The sequence below is a fragment of the Phyllobates terribilis genome, unplaced genomic scaffold, assembly GCF_046119375.1.
Source record: "Phyllobates terribilis strain yellow unplaced genomic scaffold, ASM4611937v1 Scaffold_8__6_contigs__length_399053987, whole genome shotgun sequence".
Taxonomy (NCBI): domain Eukaryota; kingdom Metazoa; phylum Chordata; class Amphibia; order Anura; family Dendrobatidae; genus Phyllobates; species Phyllobates terribilis.
Genome location: NW_027362768.1, coordinates 172790124 through 172811429, shown reverse-complemented (window position 1 = coordinate 172811429; position 21306 = coordinate 172790124). Strand labels below are relative to the sequence as shown.

General features: G+C 43.1%; 1 protein-coding gene across 2 annotated transcripts in view; it reads left to right on the top strand.

The window, feature by feature from the left end:
- Nucleotides 1–21306, top strand: part of LOC141157026 (FRAS1-related extracellular matrix protein 1-like) — a 264796-nt gene that overhangs the window by 235541 nt on the left and 7949 nt on the right. Inside the window, exons 31-36 of one of the 2 annotated variants that reach the window (XM_073643738.1) lie at nucleotides 2658–2893; nucleotides 4158–4319; nucleotides 9578–9693; nucleotides 10244–10329; nucleotides 11156–11321; nucleotides 12908–13061. In XM_073643738.1, the coding sequence (XP_073499839.1) occupies nucleotides 2658–2893; nucleotides 4158–4319; nucleotides 9578–9693; nucleotides 10244–10329; nucleotides 11156–11321; nucleotides 12908–13013 (872 nt within the window). In that variant the 3' untranslated portion in view covers nucleotides 13014–13061. Of the gene's footprint in view, nucleotides 1–2657; nucleotides 2894–4157; nucleotides 4320–9577; nucleotides 9694–10243; nucleotides 10330–11155; nucleotides 11322–12907; nucleotides 13062–21306 lie in introns of those variants that run through there. The other variant, XM_073643739.1, reaches the window with a different exon arrangement.

Sequence of the window (21306 nt, the reverse complement as noted above, 5' to 3'; positions counted from 1 at the left end):
CTTCAAGATTGTTGGAAGACCATTTCCGGTGACTACCTCTTGAAGCTCATCAAGAGAATGCCAAGAGCGTGCAAAGCAGTCATCAAAGCAATATGTGGCTACTTTGAAGAACCTAGAATATAAGACATATTTTCAGTAGTTTCACACTTTTTTGTTAAGTATATAATTCCACATGTGGTAATTCATAGTTTTGATGCCTTCAGTGTGAATGTACAATTTTCATAGTCAAGAAAATACAGAAAAATCTTCAAATGAGAAGGTGTGTCCAAACTTTTGGTCTGTACTGTATGTATTCAGTCTGGGCTGATACCTGATGTTAATAGCGGAGGCTGCTCATTATTATTCTGTATCTCATGGATCAGCAATGTGTGAAACTGCTACTCCCCTCATGCCCTGACAATCGAGAGAATGCTGAGAGTTATAATATTACATCACTCCCTATGGCAACACTTCTTGTGATATGGCAGCTCATTTGTTATTATAAGGACACTGAGCTCTATCAAAGTACATCTGATTTTATCTTTTCTTCTAACAGATTAAATAAAAGGAAATATCTGATTGGTAGCTGTGAATCCTAATGTCCATATGACAACACTTCCTGTGGTATGGCAGTATATTCTTATTATTCATACATTATAGGTGAATTTTATAACAATACACTTGAAATGCATTTTTATGAGAGAATAAAAGCTAAGTTCTGATTGGAGGCTATGAAGCCAGATTTCCCTATGATAAATAACACTTACGTGCCTAAATACAGTGACAAGAAGTGTTCTCATTGTAACCCAGGCTCTATAACTATTTTGCCAGATATTTGCTCTGCCGGTGATGTGCTGGTTTACACAGACTGGACAATGGTCGCCCGCACAGCACAGGTTTAGGTTTTCCCATTTCTCATAGTACGTTCTTATAACTTTTTACAGACACTTTTGGTTTATTCCTATAGGCCAGAATTTGGGTCAAGAGTGACACCTAGTGGACAATTGTGATAACAGCGGCATCGTCCTGATTTTTCATTATGATTGATTATAGGGAGGATAGATATCAAGGGGAACTGCTCTGATAAAGGAGCATTACATCAATGGCTTCTTTTAAACCTGCACTTATCTTTTGAAAAAAAGTGAAGGGCGTCAGGTATTACACTTTGCAGGTGCCCCCATACTGGTGAAGACCACTCTGCTGCCCGCTAGCAGGCTGATAGTCCACAGGAGTTCACTGGCTATTTTGATTTTTGGGACAGTGTCTACTCTATACTGAGTACACCCCTGAGGAACGAAGCAGATGTGAATAGGGCTGTGTCCGGACCTCCTAACAACTGAATCCCAAATAAAGGGTCATATTAAACCCCATCCCTGTTCCCTATGTGAGAACCTCCTACTTTTGTAGTCACCTTCTTCTTTTTTGAATGCAGTTAACAGGATTACTGTCAGGGATGTATGCCCTCTGGACAGACCGCTATGTTCCCTCAGCATGGCTGCAGGCGTATGAAAAGCCCAATGTTTTAGAAATATCCATATAGTCCTCTCACCTGTGCTGTCCATGCACCCGATCCCCAAACCACAAAACAAGATGCAATGCAAAAAGGTCAGATCCGGCACATATAGTAAAAATCTTCCATTTTATTAAGTATAATTTACAAGCATTATAAAATGTTCCATTTCATGCACATTCTGTCCAAAAGAACCACAAGTCCCAGGAGAAGCGTTACTGGTTGACACTTCTTGAACCTGACTTCTTCAAAACCAGTATCAGTAAGAACCATCTAGGTTCAGGAAACGTATCAACCAGTAATGCTTCTCCTGAGACTTGTGGTTCTTTGGACAGACCGAGCATGAAAGGAAACATTTTATAATAGTTTTAATGGAAACTCAATAAAGAGCGAGATGTTTACTACGTGCCGGATCCGACCTTTTTGGATCGCAATTCTTTAGATAGGTTCTTCTTTAATCCGTTGGGATTGTTTGATGATGCTGCTGTTTAATGACAACCCAGCAGGGGTTATCAAGAATTAGAAAAGCATCACACACCACCCCTCCCTACAGGTTGTATGGTGTATTGCAGCTCTCACCATTTACGTCAATGGAGCTGGTTACCAGATACAACTTGTAGACAGGGGTGGCACTGATTTTCGGTGAAAGCAACCATGTTTTTCTAAGTCTGAACCCTTTTAATTATGCACTTATAAGACCATAAAGCTATGCAGTGGGATAAAGGACAGACACGTATTTCCTTCCACTAATAAATATAGTGGCTGCCACATTCTGGACAATCCCTTTAATTAATTTCCTTCCAATATAAAAGATAGTGGCTGCCACATTTTGGTCCCCCAGTTAAAAGCTGAAAACAGAGTATCTTTTTACCGAGACCTCCAGTGATCTGCTGCAATCTGTGGAGGAACTGAGAGCAAGTCTTCATTTATACTGCACTGCCCCCGCAGGAGAAGAAAGGTATTACACAGTTTTCTTTAAAAATGCAATCCATGGAGGAATCAAGAGCAAGTGTATAGTATTCCTGCAGAGCTGGGGATACCGACAGGTAGGAAGAGGTTCACAGGGCTCCTGTTCCACAGACTTGGACTACCAATGTGACCACTGGACTGCGGGGTCGTGCAAATCTTTTTGATCATCTTTCTAAAATATATGTATTCACTTATATAGGTCAATGTCGGAACCAAAATCCCAGATCTGGAGAGATCTTATACCATGCGATTGTCAGCAGCTCCAGGGGAGGAAGTGAAGGAAGACTGGCCACGTCTCCTAAGATCACCCAGATCTTACTGCCCAACCCCCACACGTCTGACCGCGCCAGGAGCCATGTTGCCCACCCTGGCGGCAGCGAGCTGGATTACCACCGGCCCGGACCACAGAGGCGGCTCACTGGGAACGGCATCCTCGTACGTTAATTTCACTTTCTGCATTAACGACAGTAGGAAGAAATGAGAAGGTATAAGTCATTCTTAATTGATAGTGTTCTTCCCAGCAAATGAAAAACTTATATGGATTATTGCACAAATCTAATTATCTAATTAAGCTGCTTCAGGTTTGGTAAGTGGTTAAAATAAATTGAGCTTGCCGTTGACATTCCCTCTTAAGAGCGCTGGGTCCTCGGTCGGCTATTTAATTAGCGCAGTCTGATGAAGATGACACGACTCCTGTGATGAGATTAAGACCCTTATTGAGGGCTTGGTAAAAAGCATATTTAGGTCTCAATAATTCAATATTAAGGATGATGAAGCTTTTTCAAGTCTCATCATCCTACATCCGGAGTTACGGCCACCGAGGATCGTCTGCAACAGTTTTTAAAGTAAATTCAAAAAAGAAAAAAAAAATTACTACTCTTAAAGGGATTGTCCAGGATTAGAAAAACATGGCTGCTTTTGTCTAGAAATAGAGCAGGTTACAACTGGGTTTGCATCTCCATTGTTGGTGTTGAGCTGCAAGGACAATTTTTTTTTTTTTTTTTTTATAAAAATCATTTTTGCAATTGGCTTTCAAGAAAAATTCTGCATTGTTTGGCTCTATCAGGCTCTTTGCTTCCCCGCAGTTTCGCTTTGATGTCGTCTGTGGACACAAATCAGTTGAGAAGAGCTCAGAAATAGACAGATAAAAGAGTTACTGATGGATTCTCAGTTAACTCATTCTGCAGCCACCAATAGCCAGTGCAACTCAGATGCTATAGAAGATAAATAGTGCAAAAATTTTAATGAAACTCAATTGCAAAAAATATATATTTAGCCCAAAATACAGGTATTTAAGTAAAAAAAAAAAAAAAAAAAGAATATTGTCCCCAATGGACATGAAACAGACATGTTTTTCAAATTCTGGACAAACCCTTTAAGGGGATATTATAAATTTCCCTGGTGATAATCAACGGTCTGTTCTAGAGATGTATTTGCATCTACTTGGATGTGCCATCACTTCACGATTTGTTGGGGTCTGAAATCTAGGACCCCCCCATTCCTGAGACTAAAGCTCAAATTATTGCTTGTGGTCCCTTCACCTTGTTTTTCTGCACAGCAGCCCTAGTGACTATCCAGCTGGCTCTATTCACTTTTATAGGGCTGTGCTGCAATTTCCTGCATAGTCAGGAGGCCGGGGGGGGCGCCGTCATGTGGGGAACAAAATAATGGACTACAGTGTATCTCATCTATATCCTAGTTTCAAGGGGCGACATCACATGGAGCACAACAGACCCAGAGGAGAGGAGACGTCTGGCTGGTCGGAGCACCCCTTAACCTCTCCATTCATGGTGACGAGCGCCCCCTGCAGGATTCGGCCTCAGTGGATTCAGGGCGCCAGACAAATAATGCTACAAAGAAGGTAACTGCACAGGAAATGCAACAAATTACTTTTTTTTTTGCTCATATTATCTGATATTTTAGGACATATTAAGGGGCATTTCCAAATGTAAATAAGGGTTTTTCATTCTGCACTAAAATGGTCTGCAGCTTCCCAACCTGTAAGACCTCTGATTGCTGTCATTAAATAAGACCACTCTAGTGCATGTCCTGCAGTTGAGGACTTGTTACAGTTGTTTCCAGCCTTGCTCCTGCCCTGCACAAGCACAACTAGGAGAGGCAGCGCTTGTAGGAAGTCCAGTGTGGGGTTATATCCAACATATCTACCTCCCAACTGAAAGACAGGAACGAGGGTCATATATTACAGTATGATCTTCCTTTCTTGGTCCCAGTACAGTATGATGCCTCCCTACGCAGAATACCAGTCCCACAATGCCCTTCCATATAGTATGATACCACAAAGATGCCTCCCACAGACACAGTATGATTCCCCCACAGCCCCCTCATAGAGTATGATTCCCCCACAACCCCTTCATACAGTATGATTTCCCCACAGCACCTTCATACAATATGATTTCCCCACAGCCCCCTCATACAGTATAATACCCTCACACACCCCTCATACAGTATAATACCCCCTCATACAATATGATTTCCCCACAGCCCCTTCATACAGTATAATACCCTCACACACCCCTCATACAGTACAAATCCCCCCTCATACAGTATGATTCCCCCACAGCTCCCTCATACAGAATGATACCTCCACAGCCCCCTCATAGAGTATGATTCCCCCACAGCCCCCTCATACAGTATAATACCTTCACAGCCCCCTCATACAGTATGATTCCCCCACATCCCCCTCATACAGTATGATACCCTCACAGCTCCCTCATAGAGTATAATACCCTCACACACACCTTATACAGTATAATACCCCCCACAGACCCCGCATACAGTATAATACCCCCGCAGCCTCCTCATACAGTAGGATTATTCCCCCGCAGTACTCTCATACAGTATGATAAACTCACAGTGCCCTTCTAACAGCATAATACCCGCACAGTGCCCTCCCCCACACACTATGATGTCTTCACAGTGCCCCTCATTCAGTGATACCCATTTACACAAGTATGATGCCCCTAAGATGCCCTCCACAGACATAGTAAGATGCCCTCCCACTACTCCACACAGAATGATACCCTTACAGTGCCTCTCATAGCATACCTGCCCCGTGCCCTCCCCCACACAGTATGATTAGCTCACAGTGCTCCTCACACACTGACACACACACAGTACCCTCCCCCACAGTATGATGCCTTCACAGTGCCCTAATCACTGTATGATGTCCCTGCAGTGGCCCCTACATTGCATTCTGCTGCATATAATGTACCAAGGTGCTTTCCACACACAGTATAATGTCCTCACAGTGCCCCCCTCACACACACACACAATTTAATGGCCCAAGAGTTTGATGCCACCAGGTGCCCCTCGCACACTCAGAATAGTGCATTGGCTATTAAAAAATATTTCACTCTCCTAACCAAATTCCCACAATGAGTGGAGCAGGACTGCAGAACAGGTGCGCTTTGGTCTGTGCCGCGTGTGTCTCTGCACAACAGGTGCAATCTAGTGACCTCATTGTGCCTGCTGTACAGCGCCTTAGACGGGGCAGAGGGAAGATAATGGCTCCCTGCTCCACCATTATACTTCATCATACAGAAGTATACGGAAATTATTCAGACCCCTTTAAATTTTTCACTCTTTGTCTCATTGCAGCCATTTGGTAAATTCTAAAAAGTTCATTTTTTTTCTCATTAAAGTCCACTCTGCACCCCATCTTCACTGAAAAAAACAGAAATGTAGAAATTTTTGCAAATTTATTAAAAAAGAAAAACTGAAATATCACATGGTCATAATTATTCGGACCCTTTGCTCAGTATTGAGTAGAAGCACCCTTTTGAGCTAGTACAGCCATGAGTCTTCTTGGGAATGATGCAACAAGTTTTTCACACCTGGATTTGGGGATCCTCTGCCATTCTTCCTTGCAGATCCTCTCCAGTTTTGTCAGGTTGGATGGTGAGCGTTGGTGGACGGCCATTTTCAGGTCTCTCCAGAGATGCTCAATTGGGTTTAGGTCAGGGCTCTGGCTGGGCCAGTCAAGAATGGTCACAGAGTTGTTCTGAAGCCACTCCTTTGTTATTTTAGCGGTGTGCTTAGGGTCATTGTCTTGTTGGAAGGTGAACCTTCAGCCAAGTCTGGGGTCCAGAGCACTCTAGAAGAGGTTTTCATCCAGGATATCTCTGTACTTGGCCGCATTCATGTTTCCTTCAATTGCAACCAGTCGTCCTGTCCCTGCAGCTGAAAATCACCCCCATAGCATGATGCTGCCACCACCATGTTTCACTGTTGGGATTGTATTGGTCAGTTGATGAGCAGTGCCTGGTTTTCTCCACACATACCGCTTAGAGTTATCACCAAAAAGTTCTATCTTCGTCTCATCAGACCACAGAATCTTATTTCTCATAGTCTGAGAGTCCTTCATGTGTTTTGAGCAAACTCTAGGCGGGCTTTCATATGTCTTGCACTGAGGAGAGGCTTCCGTCAGGCCACTCTGCCATAAAGGCCCGACTGGTGGAGGGCTGCAGTGATAGTTGACTGTGTGGAACTTTCTCCCGTCTACCTACTGCATCTCTGGAGCTCAGCCACAGTGATCTTGGGGTTCTTCTTTACCTTTCTCACCAAGGATCTTCTCCCACGATTGCTCAGTTTGGCTGGACGGCCAGGTCTAGGAAGACTTCTGGTGGTCCCAAACTTCTTCCATTTAAGGATTATGGAGGCCACTGTGCTCTTAGGAACCTTGAGTAATGCAGAAATTCTTTTGTAACCTTGGCCAGATCTGTGCCTTGCCACAATTCTGTCTCTGAGCTCCTTGGGCAGTTCCTTTGAGCTCATGATTCTCATTTGGTCTGACATGCACTGTGAGCTGTGAGCGCTTATATAGACAGGTGTGTGCCTTTCCAAATCAAGTGCTATCAGTTTAATTAAACACAGCTGGACTCCAATGGAGGAGTAGAACCATCTCAAGGAGGATCACAAGGAAATGGACAGCATGTGACTTAAACATGAGTGTCTGAGAAAAGGGTCTGACTACTTATGACCATGTGATATTTCAGTTTTTCTTTTTTAATAAATTTGCAAAAATTTCTACATTTCTGGGTTTTTTTTCAGTCAAGATGGGGTGCAGAGTGTACTTTAATGAGAAAAAAAATTAACTTTTTAGAATTTACCAAATGGCTGCAATGAAACAAAGAGTGAAAATTTTTAAGGGGTCTGAATACTTTCCGTACCCACTGTATATCTGCGTCATACATGCCACCAACCTCCCTGAATAGTTTCCCAAATCTGGGTATGTCCTGTTGGCTCCAGACACTTGCATATATATATATATATATATATATATATATATATATATATATATATATATATATATACAGTACAGACCAAAACTTTGGACACACCTTCTCATTTAAAGATTTTTCTGTATTTTCATGACTTTGAAAATTGTACATTCACACTGAAGGCATCAAAACTATGAATTAACACATGTGGAATTATATACTTAACAAAAAAGTGTGAAACAACTGAAAATATGTCTTATATTCTAGGTTCTTCAAAGTAGCCACCTTTTGCTTTGATGACTGCTTTGCACACTCTTGGCATTCTCTTGATGAGCTTCAAGAGGTAGTCACCGGAAATGGTTTTCACTTCACAGGTGTGCCCTGTCAGGTTTAATAAGTGGGATTTCTTGCCTTATAAATGGGGTTGGGACCATCAGTTGTGTTGTGCAGAAATCTGGTGGATACACAGCTGATGGTCCTACTGAATAGACTGTTAGAATTTGTATTATGGCAAGAAAAAAGCAGCTAAGTAAAGAAAAACCAGTTACCATCATTACTTTAAGAAATGAAGGTCAGTCAGTCCGAAAAATTGGGCAAACTTTGAAAGTGTCCCCAAGTGCAGTTGCAAAAACCATCAAGCACTACAAAGAAACTGGCTCACATGAGGACCACCCCAGGAAAGGAAGACCAAGAGTCACCTCTGCTTCTGAGGATAAGTTTATCCATGGTAAAATAGCTGCTAGGAAACCACTGCTAAGGACAGGCAACAAGCAGAAGAGACTTGTTTGGGCTAAAGAACACAATGAATGGACATTAGACCAGTGGAAATCTGTGCTTTGGTCTGATGAGTCCAAATTTGAGATCTTTGGTTCCAACCACCGTGTTTTTGTGCGACGCAGAAAAGGTGAACGGATGGACTCTACATGCCTGGTTCCCACCGTGAAGCATGGAGGAGGAGGTGTGATGGTGTGGGGGTGCTTTGCTGGTGACACTGTTTGGGATTTATTCAAAATTGAAGGCATACTGAACCAGCATGGCTACCACAGCATCTTGCAGCGGCATGCTATTCCATCCGGTTTGCGTTTAGTTAGCATTTATTTTTCAACAGGACAATGACCCCAAACACACCTCCAGGCTGTGTAAGGGCTATTTGACCAAGAAGGAGAGTGATGGGGTGCTACGCCAGATGACCTGGCCTCCACAGTCACCAGACCTGAACCCAATCGAGATGGTTTGGGGTGAGCTGGACCGCAGAGTGAAGGCAAAAGAGCCAACAAGTGCTAAGCATCTCTGGGAACTCCTTCAAGATTGTTGGAAGACCATTTCCGGTGACTACCTCTTGAAGCTCATCAAGAGAATGCCAAGAGTGTGCAAAGCAGTCATCAAAGCAAAAGGTGGCTACTTTGAAGAACCTAGAATATAAGACATATTTTCAGTTGTTTCACACTTTTTTGTTAAGTATATAATTCCACATGTGTTAATTCATAGTTTTGATGCCTTCAGTGTGAATGTACAATTCTCAAAGTCATGAAAATACAGAAAAATCTTTAAATGAGAAGGTGTGTCCAAACTTTTGATCTGTACTGTATATATATCTGGGATCCCCTTCTTTTGAGCCCCATAGAAGCTGTATATTGGACCATGCATCTCCTCATTGCTCCACGTGATGTGACACCTGCCTGTGTAATAACCCTCATTGTGCGCGGAGGGTCAGCGTGACATTGTATCTGGTGGGTGTCGCTGCATCTTCTCCCATTAGATGATCGTTTTCAGACTGACGTTACTGCGGGAGCAGAACACGATAAATCTGATTATGTCTCTGAATTTCTTACATTACATTTATCACTATGATTAATTAATCCCTCTAACTGTCTCATAGGATAAGAAGCCAAGAATATGTCCTGTGGGGTGGAGTCTGCACCACAAACGCTGCTATCACCTTCACACTCGCCAGAAATCCACCTGGGAGGACGCCGAGCGCCGCTGTGCACAAACGTAAGATGTTCCAGAGGAGTGCGCTGAGCTTGTGGGGGGCACTGACCGGATCATTTACATTAGGGTCCTAAGTAGATTCATGAACGCTGGGCGCCATCCTGGGTCTTCTGGCAGAACAAGTCACCACTGGACCCTGTAGCAAACCTTGGAATAGTCCCCACTCCACCATGACCAGCATATTTCTGGGTGATCCCTTTACCCTTTCCACCAATGCTGAATGGTCCCATCAGTTGGCGGGACCTCTGGGACCCTGAAACCTTCTGCATAGGGAAAACTAGTACTATCGATGTGTGTCCATTATGAGGCACGGTGCAGACTTTCCTCTTCTACAAGCCTGGGAAGTCTGAAGTGGAAGCTCTAAGCGGAGACATAGTGGAAGGAGCCGGGCTCCCAGCAGCACAGACAGGAGTAGGAGGTTGATTTTGCAGCAAGCAGTGACCCGTCCAATCACGTGATTGCATTAGTGCATATGACAAAGGGCGTGCTTAGCGCTTACATGACATTATGTGTTATGCGGGAAGTCTAATGCTTTGCTTTTATACATTTCTAGAGAAGGCAGCCACATAACCAGCGTGCAGTCGGAAGCAGACATGAGGTGGCTCTGGAAGTTTGCCAACAAAAAGCCATTTTGGATCGGTAAGGCTGATAATAATAACGAGATTGTACAGAGTCAGGGCTCATGCTGACGGCCGGATTATCGGTCCGAGTGCGGTTCGACAAAGCATCAGATTGCACTCGGACCAATGTTATCTTCTGGGGCCGCACACATGTCCGGACAAAGGAAAGAATCGCTACATGTCCAAGTTTGATCAGATATTCGGATCTCACTCAACCATGCAAATCAATGAGTGTGCTGAAATCATCGGACTGCACCCGGATAACATCTGAGTGCAGTCCGATTTGTAGGCAGGTGCAGACAGCCGTAGAGAATCGGGATGATTATACAAATAACACTCTGATCAAACTCTGATCACACTGTCAGCTTAGTGTTATCCAATTTTTTTGGATGAGAGAATCGGAGCACACTGAGGGGAAGATGGAGAACAAAATTTCTCCATCTTCTCCATTGTGTCAATGCATGGAAATCTCATTTGTCACCCAAGTGCAGTCCGATGATTTCAACGCACTAATTGACTTGCATGGCTGAGTGCGATCCAAATATCAGACCACACTCGGGCATGCTGTGATTCAGAGATGTGCGTTGCCCCAAAGAATAACATTGGTCCGGGTGCTATCCGATGTTTTGTCAAAACGCACTTGGACCGATAATACGTTCGTCTGCACTTGCCCTTAAAAAACTATGGCTGCTTCCTGTCACAAACAGCGCCAACCCTATCCTCAGGTTGTGTGTGATATTGCAGCTTCATTCCATGGCTGACAGGTGTGGTCATGCTTTCTTAATTTTGTAAAACCCAAGATTTAGTGATACAGATATATAAATCTATGCCTGTCTCTATTTTAGGGCTCAGACGGGTGGGGGATCCCTCCAGCTGGCGGTGGATGAACGGCCAAACTAGGAGTTTTAGTAACTTTAAAAAGACTGAATCTGTTTTTCGGGAATCAGACAATTGCGTCCTCGTCGGGAGAAGGAGAGAATGGCAGATGAGCGGCTGCAGCCAGAGACACCGGTACATCTGCTCCTTCGCCTTATAGGACATTGCAGCGTGTGAAGGGGCGGTTTACCACTTTCTTATGATCCATCCCCGAAGTGTCGTCTCATGACCGCGCACAATACCTGCATTTTATGCAACCGCTCCTTGATGCTTCATGGAGGGGGAACTTTATGCCCTTTTTTATGGCAACTCACAAATCTGCCTGATATAATGGAAATGGATAAATGCAGCTGCGCTCTGCAACCAATGGCATGGGGCCCCTGAGATGAGGGGGCCCAGCTCAGACAGGGAAAGGTCTGCTGTTTATCTCATGGGGGCAAAAAAATCATCAAAATGGCAGCGGGGGCATTTGCTATGCGGCCCCCTCATGGTCTATCTATACATCTCTTTTATCTTGTTTGGGGGGGGCAAATTTGGTTGATGACCAATATGGCCTCCATGACAGCTTACAGGGGGGTCGCGGTGCAGCCTTCCCAGTCCCCTGAATGATTTTGAAGTGATATTTCCCCTTTTATTGGACATTTGGGGAAAACTGCATGCAACCATTATGTATTGATTGGTGGAGGTCTGACTATGGGGACTGGCACCGATCAGCATAATGGGGGACTTTAAACCCCCCCGTGCATGAATGGGCAGCGCACACACTCGACCGCCACTCCATTCATTCTCCATGGGGTTGGCAGAAAAAGCGAGTACAGCGCTCAGCAGCCACATAGCGAGTGAGCAGATCTTGTAAAATGGTGATTCCCCTTTAATAAAAGAACATTGGCTTTTGTATTCGGAATATTGTGCTCAGGTTCAGGTTTATGGATATAAATAAAACGTAATCATTCTGTAATGAAACATTCTGCAATAATAATAATCTTTATTTTTATATAGCGCCAACATATTCCACAGGGCTTTACATACATTATCATCGCTGTCCCCAATGGGGCTCACAATCTACATTCCCTATCAGGATGTCTTTGGAATGTGGGAAGAGACCGGAGAACCCGGAGGAAACCCATAGAAACACGGGGGAGACCATACAAACTCCTTGCAGATGTTGTTCTTGGTGGGATTTGAACCCAGGACCCCAGAGTTGCAAGGCTGCAGTGCTAACCACTGAGCCACCATGTACAATACTAACCACTGAGCCACCGTGCTGCCCATGTTTAGAATTTATTTTGTGTCTCAGTTTCTCATCACTTTGACATTTTTGCTCGCTGTCAGTGAATCGGAACATTCTCAGATCCCCTTATAGAGGCTGAAGGAGTACGGAGTCTTATTGGCAAAGCTCCATGGGAAAAATATGCAAATTAGCTCTCTCCTGGAAGGAAAGAATACTCACTAGAGCCAGCAAGAGCCCGCTACCCTGTTCATCAGTGTCTGACCCTTTCACTAGCACAGGACGGTCACCTCCAGTATCTAGCACTAGAGAGACTTTCCTTCTGGTTAAGAGCTACTTTGCATGTTTTTTCCCATGGATCATTGCAAGTAATATTCCATACTCAGCTGGTCTCCATAAAAGGCTAATGGTGCAAATTGGTCGTGGCCGACGGACTGGATCCTATGAATTGATTTGCACCAGCTCCAGTATTCACTTTTCTGCTCCATTCTAGGTCTATGGCCCCGATGATTGAGAGCAGAACGGAGCTCGGCTTCTGCGTCAGTGCGGTAGGTTTACAATGGCGACCACCCGCTCCATTTCACTGGTCAAAGTATTGAAAAGGAAACAAGCTGATCTAACAATGAAGAATACGTCATAATAGACAGGTAAAAGGTCCAGAATAGCCCATTAAGAAGAGTCCTCCCTCCTCCCCACAGCTGCAGTCCTCATCCAGCCGCATAGTCCTGTTTGCACCATGACAGGTATCCAAAGAGGTGTCCATGGAGGGGTGTCTGACTTCACTAATATCCCTAATAGAGGGATGCACATTGACTTTAAGGATAATACCTGTAATAGGTGGCACTATGGAGAAACCTATAAAGACTCAATACTTCTCACAGCTGAGGGCTGTATCCTGTCTGGACAATCCTCTGTGCCCCAGACTGATACATTGCAACAACTGTAAGGACGGGGGAGAGATTTGTGTTAATAAATGATTCTAGTATCATATTGTGTCTACAGAAATAGCGCCAAACCGTGCACAAAGAGTGTCATACACTACCCATAATAATATAGTGCCTGTATAATCCCTTTATCCCATAAGATTTACCTCCTCCTCCTCCTTCACTGATTCTGAACTCGCCTATACTGTGCAGAAGAGTCGTGCCGCCCCCTACAGTCAGAGAATGGTAATGCCAGCAATCCTAAAACCCCTTTCTACAGAGCCCAGTCTCGAATGGCGCGGAGATGCACATAGTCGACCTCCCTCACTCCAGTCATTGTCTGTGGGACTGGGGAATGCAGCGCTCTGTTATTTCCATCAGTCCTGTAGACAATGAATGGGGAGGAGGACGACGAGCATGTGCATATCTGCGCCATTCAAGACAGGGCTCTGCAGAGAGCAGTTCACGGGTTGCAAAACCTCAATCTCAGGATCACAAGGGGCAGTCAGAACGTAGGGGATGACTTACTATCTTGGGTATAAACCTTTAACATAAATACTGCCCCATGCAATAAATGTAGGGTCCTGGTGCAGAGAAATATGATAGTGTTTGTCTGGATTTTAAAAGGTTAAACTAACCTTTTATCCCGCATGTGTGTATATATACATATATATATGTGAAGCCTATAAACTGTGGCCTGTCTGGTGCCGCGGATTTCAGGGAGATCCATACACTTCTCATTATGTATTCAGCAGGGGACGGTGCACAGCTCCTCAAAAGTGGTGACAATGCAGATTTATGCCTGGTGCATTATAAAAGGTCACCCGAACCCAGAACGGAGAACTCTTAATCTCATCCTCCTGACTTAATGTATTCGTGGAGTCTTTGCTCGCGGAGCGGATATTGTATTGTCTAATCAGTGTATTTAATGTAATTATATGACAAACAGCGACGTGCGGGGGAGGGGGCGGCGCGGAGAATTTTAATAACGGTTTTAGGTGCGAGGAACGTGTTGTCTGCACCGAGAATTGTCATCTGTCAGATCCAGGTATCGTCCTATCAGTCACCTGACAGCGGAGCTGCACAAAAAAGCCTTATTGTCAAAAATAGACAATTATTACAAAATGGTGCAAAACGGGAAAGAAACATTACCCCTGGAAAATGACGAGTAAATATCACACAATGTCAATGAGTTCTGTGAAGTCAGCCAGCTCTTAGGTATGTTGGATACAGGGGCTTTCAGGATTCTCCATTGCCAGCGAGCGCATGACTGCAAGTAGTCACATGCCAACTAGACGTGTGCAGCCTCTCTCAATACAAGTGAATTAAGCAACATCAGACATGTCTAGTTGGAATGTGACCAGATGTATGTAAATCGCATACTTGCTGCAACATGACTGCCCACTCCCTGTACCAGCACAGCAGAATCTTGATGGCGTGCACTGTACGCAATGTGAGGATTCACAAGTCTGGACAAACCCTTTAAGTACTAGGCCTCTCACTCAGCTAAATCTGATTTCCTTCTGAGGGGCGAACACCCTGAAACACTTGGCTCCAAATAGAGTATCTAGTTTGGCTTATTATCCTAAGTCACGCGGCAAGGCTCATTAAGGGGTCAATATTGACTTTTAAGATTGCAACTTCTCCCAATAAGAGGCACCAGAGATCAAGTCTTAGACTCACAATTTGTCTATTTCCAAGGTGTAGATAAACCGGTATATCAGCACTCCGTGCACACTAAGGGTGAGTTCACACGTTTCCGTGCAGATTTGGGTGCAGAATATCCGCAACATATTACATTACCAGCTAAACTCAACCAACAAAACTCATCCAAGCTTTGTTGAAAATATTTGAGCTTCAATTGACCTTCGGCGCAAGATTTTAAAATCAGCAGCATGTCAATTCTTCTTTCACAATCAGTGCCAAAATTCACAGTTTGCAAAGGAAAAGGGTTTAAACTGCTGCAAAATCTACATTCAACACATGGATTTTTTCCTGCAGATAAACTGCAGCAATTATGCACCATGTGAACTTACCCTAAGATATGTGCAAACATTGAATTTTATGCAATTTGACGTATATTACTGTTCTATAGAACACGCTTATACATTTGATGTTCTTGGTGCACATGGCTCAGAATGTGATTGTGATTAATCCAATGCTTAAGCAATGAAGTCACTTCTTCCTGCACCTGTACAAGTCTTTAGGTTTTCTTTTCTGCAGCAGAACCACAAATCTGCATGGATTTGTTTAGTTGAATGTAAATGAGTTGTGCAAACTCAAAGGATTGTCATCACATTGACATCTGACATGGATATTGGTGACCGGAGTCAAATCTGACCCATGTGAACAGAGCCATATAGCAGTAATGGGGTGTGCCATAATAATAATCTCCTGAATGTCCATGCTGCTTGCTTGTGTAGTGACAATAACTAATAAGTACAGATTTTTTAATTACATCTGCTCATGGGAAAGCTGGAATTGCAAATATCTAAGTAATAGTTGTCACCCATCTTTTCTGAATCACAAAGCTACTTAATTGTCAAGTGATATATGAGCTGCTGTCTCATATTGCTGCATAAGTAGGAAGATATTCCATGCAGGAACCTGGTACAGCTGAAGGACCTCAGTTACAAAGAACAATATGTGCCCTGCTTTCCCAGTAGCAGATGTCCCCAGCTTTCCCAGTAGCAGATGTCCCCAGCTTTCCCAGTAGCAGATGTACCCAGCTTTCCCTGTAGCAGATGTAGCAGATGTCCCCAGCTTTCCCTGTAGCAGATGTACCCAGCTTTCCCTGTAGCAGATGTAGCAGATGTACCCAGCTTTCCCTGTAGCAGATGTACTCAGCTTTCCCAGTAGCTGATGTACTCAGCTTTCCCAGTAGCAGATGTCCCTAGCTTCTCCAGTAGATTTTCCCAGTAGATGTACTCAGCTTTCCCTGTAGCAGATGTACTCAGCTTTCCCAGTAGCAGATGTCCCTAGCTTCTCCAGTAGATTTTCCCAGTAGATGTACCCAGCTTTCCCTGTAGCAGATGTACCCAGCTTTTCCCAGTGCATGTACCCAGCTTTCCCTGTAGCAGATGTACTCAGCTTTCCCTCTAGCAGATGTACCCAGCTTTCCCTGTAGCAGATGTACTCAGCTTTCCCTCTAGCAGATGTACCCAGCTTTTCCCAGTGCATGTACCCAGCTTTCCCTGTAGCAGATGTACCCAGCTTTTCCCAGTGCATGTACCCATCTTTTCCAGTAGATTTCCCAGCTTTCCTAGTAGCAGATTTACCCAGCTTGCCCAGTAGCAGAAGTAACTAAGAAAGTCCTAAAAATTTGCATGACTACTCAAGACTTCTACTTACTGAAAAATACCTTTAAGCTAAGGTCTTATTTCCTGCCTCTTCTAGACAGGTGGATAATAAGGAGTTACTGTCTTAGCTGATGAGATCTCACCTCCCATTACACCCTGTTTGCATCTTATGTCTGTCATATATTGTACATTTGTCAGATCGTCCCCGTTACTGTTCCCCCGACTCTGACACAAGATTAGATTTCTCGGATCCGTCCATTACAGATTACTAAAAAGGTCAAATCTTATCCGTATCACGCACCATAATCCCACAAAACGCCAATCCGAGGAGCGGGAATCGTCATCTGGGGCCGTATAAATCCCTGTTTCTGAAGAAGCTCTGTCTTAAACTATAATTTAGCAATAGATGGAGGCAAACAGGGACATTATTTTAATCTTCCACTGATACATTTGTAGTCTTGATGTAATAAAGGCCTTATGAAAATCCACAGTGTCAGTCACATTGTGTAGATGTAAGAGCCGGTGATGTGACGGCATTGACTCGATGATCAGCTCCTATTACCAGAGTATAGAGATTAACTGCATGGCAGCCACATAGAAACAACAGACTGGGAGAGTAGCGTGGCATGCTCTGTGACCTGTGCAGATCTCATTGTGCAAGAAGAGGGAGGAGGTGCGCTGTGACATCACCTATTGTGAATGGTGGATCCTGTGTTATCTACTGTATATAGAGGTGTTATCAGTCATTGTACAGGAGGAGGAGGTGAGCTGTGACATCACCTATTGTGAATGGTGGATCCTGTGTTATGTACTGTATATATAGAGGTGTTATCAGTCATTGTACATGAGGGGGAGGAGGTGAGCTGTGACATCACCTATTGTGAATGGTAGATCCTGTGTTATCTACTGTATATAGAGGGGCTATCAGTCATTGTACAGGAGGAGGAGGAGGTGAGCTGTGACATCACCTATTGTGAATGGTAGATCCTGTGTTATCTACTGTATATAGAGGTGTTATCAGTCATTGTACAGGAGGAGGAGGTGAGCTGTGACATCACCTATTGTGAATGGTGGATCCTGTGTTATGTACTGTATATATAGAGGTGTTATCAGTCATTGTACAGGAGGAGGAGGTGAGCTGTGACATCACCTATTGTGAATGGTGGATCCTGTGTTATGTACTGTATATAGAGGCATTATCAGTCATTGTACAGGAGGAGGAGGAGGTGAGCTGTGACATCACCTGTTGTGAATGGTGGATCTTGTGTTATCTACTGTATATAGAGGTGTTATCAGCCATTGTACAGGTGGAGGTGAGCTGTGACATCACCTGTTGTGAATGATGAATTCTATGTTATCTACTGTATATAGAGGTGTTATCAGTTATTGTACAGGAGGAGGAGGTGAGCTGTGACATCACCTGTTGTGAATGATGAATTCTATGTTATCTACTGTATATAGAGGTGTTATCAGTCATTGTACAGGAGGAGGAGGTGAGCTGTGACATCACCTATTGTGAATGGTGGATCCTGTGTTATGTACTGTATATATAGAGGTGTTATCAGTCATTGTACAGGAGGAGGAGGAAGTGAGCTGTGATATCACCGATTGTGAATGGTGGATCCTGTGTTATGTACTGTATATAGAGGCATTATCAGTCATTGTACAGGAGGAGGAGGAGGTGAGCTGTGACATCACCTGTTGTGAATGATGAATTCTATGTTATCTACTGTATATAGAGGTGTTATCAGTTATTGTTTTCCTGTCTGTGATCATAATGAGACTGCTGAGAAGTGATCTCTACAAAATAGAATGTATCAGTTTATTATGATTGAATATTTTAATATCAAAATATCTATATTTCTTAAAAATATTTTTAACATTTTAAAAACAGTCCCTGGTAAAATAAGGAGGTTAATCTAAATCCTGGTGACCAGTGGATATTAATAATGTCCCTGATCAGCCTTTTAGCTGCCTGAGTCATTTTAAAGGAATAAATTCAAATATTATAAATAATTTAATATGTTTTTATACCATCAAAGCCGATAGGTTGATACCCAGTACTACAACTCCCATCATGGATACACTGCCACAGAGCAGACTAAACACCAAACTGATTGACTCTGCTGCCATCTAGTGGTATGAAATCATAATATCCATTCAGAACCTATTTAGCATTTGCAAACCTGAGGATGGAACATTTTTCAAGACATTTCTACAACTTATAAACCTGAAATACACATGGGCTGTCATGTTGGTGCCTTCCCCTTGTGTACTAGTCTGAATGGATGTGAATGGCACAGACACACCACTATTGGGCCACATTCACACGTTCAGTATTTGGTCAATATTTTACATCAGTATTTGTAAGCTAAAACCAAGAGTGGGTGATAAATACTGAAGAGGTGACGTGTTTCTATTATACTTTTCCTCTGATTGTTCCACTCCTGGTTTTGGCTTACAAATACTGATGTAAAATACTGAACAAATACTGAACCTGAGAATGTGGCCTTAAAGAAATATACACAAGACTGAAAAAGTAACGAACAGAGGAGTGATCTGCTAACAAGCAGACCCAGTTCTACAACTTTCAAAATGGCTTCCTTAAAGGGGTTGTCTAGGGTTAGAATTCGATCATAAGGGAATAGCGCCCCCTCCTGTTCACAGGTTATATGTGGTATTGCAGTTCAACCCCTTTCAATTGAATAGAGCTGAGCTGAAATACCAGATACAAGCCAGGTCAGGTATAGGATAGCTTCCATGCTCTTCTAATCCTATCCAACACCTTTAGTGAAGAGTTGCTCTGGAGCACAAACTTCTGCTCAGAGAAGTGAGATAATGCTCAGGCAATGGTAGAATGCGTTTTTTTTTTTATTGGGGCGGAGTAGCACTTTACATTTCTTTTCTTATGATATTCTAATCCAGGTATCACTTTACAGATGAAATCGATTATGGACGACAATATAAATAATGCTCTTAAGACTCATAAATCATCCGCATAACACAAGGACACACCTAAAGGATAAACACAGTGCAGCGCACGTTCATATATCTGATAGGGAGCCTGCAGCCATTATTCAGCCCTGTGTTTGCTGCCAGCACCTTAGTTACAAGGAGTGGGAGCCGGCACTTACAGACAGGTGCTCATTAGCCTTTGGTTATACAGGAATTCTCATCACAGATGCATAACGGATGGGAACTGTGAGTGAACTACCGCGACTTTAAGAAGAACCCAGGATCGCAGGACACCAGCGGGACGTTGGAACATCTATAGAGGTAGAGGAGGCAAAATGACTTTGAATTACTGCACCTTGGGCTCTGTTCCCACCATGAGTTATTTGTGAGTTTTTGATGTTGCAGATTTTCTGAACCATTAAGTAGAATAGACTACTTGTATTTTTTTGAAAATATGCAGAGTAAAAAAAAACCTCACTGAATACTCATCACGGGAACGTAGCCCGAGAGGGATTGACTGAGTAATAAATCTAATTTTCTAACACCCTATTAAAAGGGTTCTTATAATAAGGATCATCATCACATACTCAAAGTGACTACAAAGAAGGTGGATGCAGAATATCCATGCTTTATCCAGAAAACTCATTAATTGCAATCAGAATAGTGTAATGCAGGGGCGGACAAATCATTGCTGCAACCTTTTGTGGAAGCACAGGGGCCCAAAAGGTAAGGGGGCCCCCACCACCTCCAAAGCAGGTGGACTTATGCATAATGATGAACTATTGGACTGCAAAGGTCCCATATATATTGTTCTTGAATGGGGGCCTTTTTCTGTTTGAGTCCTCCAGTGGTGTAATGCCTCATTTTCCCTATGGAGGCGCTGCAGAGAAACAGCATTTGCAGCAAGTTCCCCTACAGATTAAAGCTGATTGTTGGGAGTCTAATAAGTGGAACATCCTTTGTTCACCAAGTATAAGGGGGGCATTCTGAAAAAAAAAAAAGATTTTTAAACCTAGAGAGACCCTTAAATGGGATTTATAAAAAAAAACAAAAAAAAAAAAAACGTAATCATTGTATAGTAAAGTTCTGTAAGTTTCTAATGTACCTTGTGGATTAAATCCTACTTTTGTGAGCACTATGCTTGTGGTAAATTAATGGAAGCATTTTCTTGTTTACACCCAGAAGATACAGTGTAACATATTTTAAGGTATAATTATACCGCCAAAAAGGACACTGAGTAATGGAGAGTGAACAGAACAAATCCAACTCCTGTATCAGTCTGGTGTTAAAACTCTTTAGCTAACAGAGCATTGTCTGGACTGGATACAATTGTAACAAATCCTCAGCTGTGAGAAGTATTAGGTCAGGAGGGGATTTCAGACTCGGAGCAATTTCTATTTAGCAATGTATTGAGTCTGATACATTATGCCTGCTGCTAGAGCTTATACTCGGATGTCACCCAACTTTCCTATATTCCTGAATAGTAAATGTGCACAGTTCTATAATATCATCGCTTTTCCATTAGGCTATGTTTACACATTGTGTTTTTCGATGCATTTTTTTTTTTATGGAAATTTTCAGCTGCATTTTACAGTACTGGCAAAGTCTATGAGATTCCAGAAATCTCATGCACACACCTTGGTTTTTGTTTGATCAGTATTTTGTGCTTGCCATGGTTTTTTTTTGCAGAATTTAGCATGTCACTTCCTTCAGCG